At 45.8% G+C, this 9680-nt stretch overlaps 1 protein-coding gene across 1 annotated transcript; it reads right to left on the bottom strand.

Moving 5' to 3' along the window:
• LOC106865024 (phospholipase A2 inhibitor NAI-like) lies at positions 1-5471 on the bottom strand. Its single transcript, XM_014894842.2, has 5 exons — positions 5323-5471; positions 4172-4288; positions 2547-2696; positions 2267-2407; positions 1-389 (listed from the first exon to the last, which is right to left on the bottom strand). The coding sequence occupies exons 1-5, from the start codon at positions 5369-5371 to the stop codon at positions 163-165; spliced, it is 684 nt and encodes a 227-aa protein (XP_014750328.1). The 5' UTR covers positions 5372-5471; the 3' UTR covers positions 1-162.
• Positions 5472-9680: the final 4209 nt, after the last annotated feature.

The following is a 9680-nucleotide window of genomic DNA, read 5'->3' as shown; positions in this document are numbered from 1 at the left end:
GAAGTGTAAGTGCTGTCTTTATTCTGTGAAAACAAAAAAGGAGAGCTAATCTGAAAATAAAATCCCCATTAGGACGAAGAAGAAGCTGCATCAAAAAGGACTAAGTTGCAAACCACTGCTGGAGTTTGCTGTGGGTTTTGCTCAACCCAGCACTAGTGAGAGTCAGAAAAGTACCTTCTCCAGGATGAATCCTGACAGGACAGGAAGGAAGGTTGTGCGTGGAGGGGCAACCCCAGCAAAGGCCACGCTGTACATAACAGAAGCTGGTCTGCACTGGAACCGTTTCAACTTTATGTCCATCATCCCCAGGCTGTTTTTTCCATCTCCTACCATAGTGCATTCAGAAATAGTGGTGCAACCCTTCATGGCAGCTTTCAGAGAGAGTCCACCTATGCAGGGGAAATACAAGAAATATATGCCATGCATCAGGGGATCCAATCCCCAACATTAATCCCACCCTGGCCAGTGCAGTCCCCATTTCCAGCCTAAGAACTGCCCATTCATTACATCCAGTTGGTTCCAAACCCACCAGCCCTGTCTATTCCCATCCCCTGAACAAAGCTGAGGAAATGGCAAGACCATCTTGGTTGACTAGAAATACAAATGGTTTAAGGTTTGTCTTCTTTCTTTCTGCTGAATAAAGATGACTTTTAAAAATTCTAAGCATTTAAATTTAAAAAGTGAAAATGTTTAAAGCAGCTCTCTTTCTCGTGTTTAAAGATTCTTCTGCCCAAACTTTGGCTTCCTAAAGAAACCAGGGTTGTATAACAGCCTGGTATTCATTGTCTCCTTCTCTCTCTGACCCTCTAATGACATTCAAACTGGATGACTTTCACTCAGTGGAGTTGAGAAGTCTCAGTGACAATACAGCTTGAGCTGTATTTATTTATTGTATTTATTAAGAGGAATTCATTCTTGGAGGCTTTATAGGATTTTAGTGAAACCAAGAGAGAAATCTACTGACAGGCCCACTGAAACCTGAACTTGTCCTTTGCCACCACTGGAGCATTTACCAGAAGAGGAGACCTGAGCAGGTGCTGAGTGCCTAGCTCCCCATTCAGTTATTCTTGCTCTTGTTGTTTGCTTTTGGTAATGCTGTTCATGTGTCTCTGCTGTGCAGGTTATGGAGGTCTGGAATACTTTCTTAACAATTTTACCTCAAATACAAATAACGTGTAAAGGCACTTCATTATTTCCTCACCTTCCTGTGCTCCCCTGCACTGCTGCTTCCTCTGCACAGTCTATCACACTGCACAGGCCTTCTCCATTCACAGTGGCTGATCAGTCAAGTTAAGACAAGTTAGGAGCATTTTTTATTTCAGTAGTACACTGAATTAATTTTGCCACTCTATTTTCATTGCTGTGACTATGAAAATTCTTGTTTTCCTTCATGTTGTCTCTATGAAACATGATCTAATTCAGGGTTTGGACAGCACATTAATAAAGTCTATAGGAAGGACCTTCAGGCATCACATCATCACCTAGCAATATTATCAAATCAAAGGAACTTCATTCATAACTGTATACAAGATAATTGTTTTTCAGTCTGCTTCTACAGCTGGTGTTGTTGCTCTTTATTTCCATGGGTTTTTTCCTGCCTACTGGAGCACAGGTGTGCCATGAAAGGTGAAATTATTTTACCTGCAGCAGGGGTGGAAAAAAGAGTGACCAGAAAAATTGCTGTCTACTTTCCTCTCTCTAATTACAGGACCTGAAGTAGGAAAAATATTTCTGATGAAGCTGTTGAAAGGCTGGACTTCAAGTCGGGGGACCTGTCCCCAGCTTTCCTCATGCAGAAGCACCAGCTGCAACAGTGACTTGTCCCCAGTGACTGGTTTTACCCCATGGGAAAGCAGTGTTTCTGAAAAGCTCCATCTGAGCCTCCACTGAGCTGGCAACTGGCTGAGATCCAGATTCACCCTCATACATCCTAGCTAGGGCCAGCAGGTTCAGGGGCTTGGTCAGGTTTGTTACACGCCCATGTACCAGATTGCCCCAAGAAACAAGTTCCACTCTTGATCTCAGTTATGCCGTGTTATAAGGAACTCCAGCAATTATCCATGCATGACTGGGAAGAAGGAAAGAAAAACAACGCCTGCACTTTGGTCAGCTTGATATTTACAGTTTTCAGTCTTAAGTTCCTTGTATCTTCCTCTTTTTTATTTCAACTTTTTGCCCATTTTTATCTCAGCAGTGCTTTATCTTAGACTAGTTTCACCCATTTTACCAAGAAGATGAAAAGCAGCACCAAATGATAGACAGTTACCAGCATTCATTAACCCAGCCAGGTCAACACATTGGTCTTCAGATCCAGTGCAGTTTACAACTTCATTACCACACTGAAAGGAGTCCACGCTGTAGCAGGCAGGACACTGGTATCCATTGGGCACATTGTTATCTGGTGGCACTGAAATCAAAGACATGGGCTGTAGCTGGCTTCAGTGAGGGAATGAGAAGAATAACCCAGGTGATGGCTTAGCCTGGAAGGCCTCACCATGGGATGGGCCAGACAGAGGGGATGGGTTATAGGGATAATAAAGAGTTACATGAGACAGAGGTGGTCCGGCAGTCATCGCCTGTGCAGCAAACCAAGTGGCTCTTTGCTTTCACCTTCCCATAGTTCACAGTGACAGGACCAAGGTGGCAGATGTGGGATGGCAGGCAGGACTTGATGGATGAAGAGATGGCCATTCCCCCTGTCATGAAGCAGAAGGCAGTGCCAAGTCGTTCAACAAAAAGTGACTCCTTTCCCCTTCTGTTAGTTCCTGTACCAACTCCTAGGCAGCTGTCCCAGGGCCTGAGAGGGACCCTGAGCCCCCTGAGAAGCATCACCAGTGAGCCAGGACACCCCATCTGCAGAGATTACGGTGTGACACATGCCTCTGACCCATAGCACAGGCTTGCTCAGCCCGTGTAAAATCTGCAGAGTGCAGAGTCCATCACAGCCACAAGTATCCTGACACAGACAACTCTGGTCTAACCCATCAGCCAAATCCAAAAGGTGTAAAGGGGAGCAGAACAGCTAAACTGAGTCTGCTGAAGGGCTTGAAGGATGAAGGGTGGGTGCACCAGCAGAAGAAGGTAGGCACTGGAGCTGCCAGCAGCAAAGCTGGTAGGATATGAGGCAGACTCCAGTCTAAAAGGCAACAGTCACATCACTAAGGCTGAGCCATGACTGAGGCCATGCCTCAACAAAACTGAGTATCTAGCTGTGTCAGGGCTCAGCACCAGCTTTGACTTATCAACCATGCAGACATGGTTACTGGTTGACAACACTTCCTGTGAGGACAAGCTGAAAGAGTTGAGGTTGTTTAGCCTGGAGAACAGGCTCCAAAGTGACCTTATAGCAACTTCCAGTGCCTAAAAGAGCTACAGGAGAGAGGGAGAGGGGGTTTTGACAAGGACATGAACTAATAGGGCTAGAGAGAATGAAAGAGGCTGACTGAAAGAGGGTAGATTAAGATTAGATATTAAGAATAAATTCTTGACAGTGAGGGCAGTGAGACATGGAACAAGTTGCCAGTAATAGTGAGACACTGGAACAAGTTGCCAGGAGAAGCTGTGGATGTCTCCCATCTCTGGCAGTGTTCAAGGCCAGGTTAGATGGGGTTCTAAGCAACTTGGTCCAGTGGGAGGTCTCCCGGCCCAGGGCAGGAGTTTTGAAATTAGATGATCTTCAAGGTTTCTTTCAACCTAAACTGGTTGATGATGATGATGCTAAGATGATAGCTCAGTCGTGGTGGCAGTGCATGGTTGAGTGGTGCCCCCATCTCTGCTCGAGGATAGGCAAGCTTCTGTCTCCACACATCACCAGCACACCCCCAGTACTAGATGCCAGCAGCTTAGTGTAGTTCGTGGTTCAGTCTCTCAGCTTCCTGACTCAACTACTCACCTTAGCCAGAATTCGTGTCTCCTCCCACTGTGAGGTTTTGATCCTTCCCTCCACAACTAAGAACCAAACCCTCCCAGTAGAAAACTGCTTCTCGAAATAGAGGAATAAAGAGCTTTTCCTATCCCAGACTATCCTGATCTCTGGGTCATCTGTCAGTAAAAGAAAAATGAATAGGTCATGCAAGGATGGACCATACTACCAGTGACAGAAGCAGGGAGAGAGAAAAGTCCCCCAGTCAGCCCCACTCTGAAAGCCACACTGGTTTAGAGGATGTCTCACCTATTAGGACCTCATGCAGAATAATGCCACAGGTGTCTTCACCACCAGTGCAGGTTTTCATGGGACCAAAGCAGCTTTTTCCCATGCTGTGACATATCTCACACTGGAGGCAGGTCCCTGGGGAGAGAAGGACACATTCCTCAGCAGCAGTCGTAAGGGATCTTACTTCCCCTTTTACTGATGTTTAAATTTCAGCATTGATCAGCACTTTTCACATTTTTCTTCCCTTATTTTTCCAATTTCATTGGGTAATCATTTTGGGCTTTTCCTGGAATTGCTGATGACAGCAGCCCTACAAACCCCTTCATCCTGGCAGGCACTCAGGTGTCCCTGGATGCACAGACCCCACATTCTCTCTTTGCAGTGAATAAGGGACTGAGTGGCTGGGGAACAAGAGCTGCCAGCAGGCACTGGCTGTACTCTGTACAAACTGGAGACTTTCTTTGTAAGCATTATCTCTTTGTATATCTTTGTAGGCATTAGGGAAAACCACTTCAACAGATACCTGCTGGAACACTTAAAGCAGACCAGAATATCAGATACTCATCAGGAAACACTTAGAAAGGAATAGCATGTATTTTCAACAGATGACAAACAGGATCTCTTCCATGGCACACACCCACAAGAGTCCAGCACATAGATTAACAGGTCCAGGGCATATGTCACTTCACTAAACCTAGGTGCCAGCTGAGGCACCTTGCAGTGCCCGAGGCATCTACTGTGACCCAAAACATGCAAGACAGCTGTGCTTTCCTGGAGCAGAGCTGAAGGATGGCTGAGATGACATTATATACAAAATGTCACACAACCCTGGACATGAGTAAAATAAATGAGCCTGGAGATCAATTCAGCTTACCAAAGGTCTGGCTGTCTCAGGGTAACCTGAATCACTCTGATGGCTGTCCTGGCTATATAACCAGTAAGCACCACAGAAAATCAGACTGTGAGCTCATGTTGTAAATGCCAACACCCTCATCTGCACATTGGCTCATAGGGCCAAAGATCCCACAAGACCAGTCACCCTCACCTCTCTGCAGTGCAAATCCCCCAGGAGGAGAGGGATTTATGGCTCAGATGGCAGCAATAGCCTCAGATACGAAGCACTCCACTTTCATGTCTCACAACCCCACAGGTCTCAATGGAAAACTCACCTGGGTGCAGGAAAGCCAGGAGGAAGCTGAGTCCAAGGGATACTCTCATTCTGATGGGATATAAGCACAGGGAGCTGCCAAGCCTTGCCCAACAAAGCACTGTGTGCCACAAGGGCTTTATAAACTGGAAGGAAAAGGGGTGTTTTGGGGAAGTAGAGGTTGGGGAAGTTTTCTGAAAAATATATATATTGCTGAGCACTAACACCAGTGTTTGCTTTTTATTTTAAAGCACAGGTTTTGCCTTTTTCTTTACATGAGTGATGTTGTGTGTTTTTCACCTATTTAGAGTATGCATCCTGTGGGGTAAGACTGGCTTTCCTGGTGATATCAGATATGTTTCTGGCAAAGACTCTGAACAAAGTTTAGCCTCCACCATCTATAAGAATGATGGAGAGGAAACCATTTGAAAAGCCCTGTTGTGCTCTCACTGTTAGGCCCAAAGCAGCAAAGTACAGCAAGGACCAGCCAGGCAATTCCCCTGTGGCTGGGTTTTTGATGGCTGGCTTCCCATTTCGTCATTCCCATCACAGAGTCAGGAGCTCTCATGCCCAGAGTACAGCAGGAAAGCAGGCAGTGTCAAAGCAGTGAGCTTCCTCTCCAAACTAGAGTGCAGCTTCAGTTTGCAAAATGACTGCCAAAGCACAGCTTGGAGCAGGATCAGGGTCCTTGGGGCTGAATATGTCAGAGCAGCAAAACCAGTACTCCAGGGTTTTGGTTTTGATATAAAACACTTGGAGACTGATAAGGACGTCTCCTATTGTCCTTCTGGGCTTTAAGTTAAACCAAGTCAGCAGAGAGAAAGCATTGATGTGGTTGCAAGACAGCCTGGTCACATATTAGGTAAGGTTATAGCAGTTTTCCATGCCCTGGCATCTCATGATGGGCTAATGACAAGTGGCAGTGACCACCTTGCCATTGGCCCACAGGTTTCCTGCCTCATGTGCAGTTTTATCAGATGTGCTGCCTCACTGAAACCATACCTTGCCTTGAAGAGATCCTCTTGTCCTGCACCATATTGGACACAGACCCTCCAGGACTTTTTCCATTGGCAGGCAGGAAGAACTGAAGTGCCCTCATGCCTCCTTCCCATTTGAGACTAACCTCTTCAAAGGACAGTGGTCTTTTGACATTTCCCAATATATTGAGTAGTCCAGTGGGACTTCTTAGCTAAGTCCACAGTGCTATGAGAATAGAAATCACACTGGGTTAGAGCCTTGGTCACCCATTGTCCATAAAGCTGATATCACCAAGAAAAAAGGGAAAATTACATCTTCACCCTGAAATTCTCTTTCAGTTCAGAAATGGTCACGTGCTGCAGTAGATATGTTAAAATGAAGTCAAAGTCCTGATTGCAGCCTGTTCGGGATTAAAATTAATTTCTTATTGGTATTAAACCTCAGACAGAATAAAACCATGTCCCCAGGCAGGCTGGGGTACCTAGATTGGGGTGATTCTGCCATTTGACTACATATGGGACTGCAGATACAGATAGGAAAATGAGAAGATGTGACTTTCTCTGATGATTTTAATTTCATGCCCTTTCATTTAAGATGATTAGTGAAGTGCCTGGGGGACTTTCCTGGAACAACATGACCATGGAACTCATTATTTCCCACCTCTCACGGAGGGGGGTGTAAAGCTGCAGCCTTTTCATGTGCTCTTTTAGAGATGAAACCAAGCATAGCAAAGAGGAGGCACGATTGTGCAGCAATAAGAGACCTGGAAAATAAGACTTATTAGAGAAGGGGAAAACAATAAAGGAGCTCAGAGGACATCCAGTCACATCATATATGTCTACAGAAAAATAGGACTGGATAGGAAAAACTATCATAGGGGGCTTACATTATGGATTGGGGGAATTATCAAGCAGTGACAATAGTGAAGTTGATTGCCTGGGAAGGTGTGGAGCCTCCATCCTGGGTGGCTTGGAAAAACAGACTAGACCAGTACTTATTAGGGAATTATTTAAGTTGATAGGATCGTGCTCCAGGGCTGAGAGATGGATTAGATGCTCTCTCTCAAGATTCTTTCTAAATTGGTTTTATATTTTAATTTCATGGTGTGCATGAAGTGCCTGTCTTCTGCAGCGTGTCCATGTTTCCAGAAGGAGAGAAGGATGGTAACACAGCAGTCACACTCTTCAGGGAAGTGAGACAGAGGCTGAGGAGGTCAGAGAAATCTGTGAGATGAGAAAAGTTAAAAAACCAAACCTGAAAATAGCATTGGTAGGAAGGGGAGATGAAAAGGGATAAAATGAAAAGGAAGATGATTCTATGATCAGCAGAAGAAAGACGTACATCCAGGCTAGAGCATCTTAAAAAAAAAAGTGAATTTGTCCCACAGAGTAGTAGCAGAAAATTCCAGTGGGTTTCATAAAATCAGAGAACTGTTTAGGTTGGAAAAGACCTTTAAGAACATGGAGTCCAGCCATCAACCCAATAGTGCCAAGCACACCAATAAACCGTGTTCCTAAATGAAATATCTACATATCTTTTGAATACCTCCAGGAATGGTGACAACACAACTTCCCTGGGCAGCCTCTCCCAGTGCTTGACAACCCTTTCCATGAAGAAATTTTCTTAATATCCAATATAAAGCTCTCATTGCACAACCTAATGCCATTTTCTCTCATTCAAAGAGCCCAAACATAAAGATATGTCTTCAAAGCATGAAAATAATATATCAGATTTACATTACAGCTGAAGGACCCAGGTCAGAAAACTCTGAAAAAGAAAGAAAAGTAACAAAAGTGTAACAAAGAAAGTAAAGGTTAGAAAGGACTTGGGTGAACAGTTCCTGTAGGAGATACTGGAGGAAAGCCTTGCACAGTCCTAACTGGCTTCCAAAAGGAGGATTCCTAGGGGGGAGTTACAGTAAAGGCTTTAAAAAAGAAGAAGTGAGATCAGAGCTAAGGATAAACCCTCTGATGGTGAGATCAGCTGAGGCCAAGAGGAGCACCCTGTTCCTGTGATGAAACACTTGAGAAGGAACCAGAAGGACAGGATGTGCCTGGGTGAAGGGCAAATCCAACAGAGCCCTGGAACCAGGCTAGCACAGCGTGGCTGCCAGCCCTTGTCCCTCACTGTGACAAGGGCTCCCCTCCCAGCAGCTCAAAGCCAGCAAAGCCCTTCCTACAGTGGCAGACAAAACAGAGGTCAGGATGAAGCCCTGGGCTTCACACAAGGCTGGGGTTCTCAGCTGCATCCAAAGAGTCATCAGAGTACTGGCAGCCTCAGCAGGGCTGTCACACCTTGCCCACATTACCAGGACAGCTCCTGAAAAAGACTGGAGGGACCATCACCATATCCATTTTAACCAATGTCTCCTTTTCTTCTCTCTCAGAACACAGTCCTAACTTCCCAGCTTCACTGGCCTAACATTTGGGCTGTGCTAACGTGGGGCTATCTGTGACTTCAGGACCTTGTACATCTCCAACAGCTCTAATACCTCCAGTAAAAGAACAAGTCTAACAGTGTTCCAAAAGCCTAGCACAGGTTCTGTGGGAGCAGTGGAGCAAAGGTGTCTCCTTACCTCTGTTTAAAGAGGTAAAGGGATGCAAGGCAGAGCTACATGTTATGACATTTCAACAGTGAAGTCACCCAGCCCATAAAAAAGCTATAGAAGAAGACTCAAACCCACCCATTTTCTGAGCTCATTCATTGCTTTCCAGAACAGAGATTGGGAAAAACTGCCAGTCTAGCTAACCAGGCAAGGAAACATAACACAGCAGCTCTAACCACTCCATGCAGGGCTTAGTGCACCTGTCCCAAAGAGCAGAGAGAGGTGAAAGCAGGAGTCTCACCATGTGCTTGCTGACTACAGCTGAGGAAGTTTTCACAGAATCACAAAATGGCTTGGGTTGAAGGGGACCTTAAGAACCATCTAGTTCCGACTCCCTCTCATCTTCTACTAGACCAGATTTTATTGCCTCTCCCAACCTACTGCTGATGTGGGGTCACTGCTTCCCTCCCTGGGAAGGGAAGGCTGGTGGCACCCAGATGGTTCAAGGGAGCAAAGTCACACCCATGGTTTCATGGGAGTCACAGAACCAAGAATTTGCCAGCAAGAAAGTTACCATGTGTTTGGTAGAGCAGCATTCCTGTAATAGGGTGCCAATTTTCACACAATAATTTCCCACGTGGACTTTGCATGGCATGGTGCCAGTGCCAGCTCCCAGGTGGCTGTGCTGAGCCCTCTCTTTCACCTCTCCCCAGACAGGGGCTCACTCCCTCTTCCAGCCAGTGCTGGGTCTGCCTTACTTAGAAATACCTTTCAGGGTTCAGTTTCCAGCCAGCCAGCCAGGTCAGTCCCTTAAGGTGAGAGCTCCTGTTGGCAAAGAATTTGTGAACCGGGGAAGA

The sequence above is a fragment of the Sturnus vulgaris genome, chromosome Z (genome assembly GCF_052056855.1).
Source record: "Sturnus vulgaris isolate bStuVul1 chromosome Z, bStuVul1.hap1, whole genome shotgun sequence".
Lineage (NCBI taxonomy): Eukaryota > Metazoa > Chordata > Aves > Passeriformes > Sturnidae > Sturnus > Sturnus vulgaris.
Note: the sequence above shows the minus strand (reverse complement) of the source record. Positions and strands in the feature narration are given on the sequence as shown.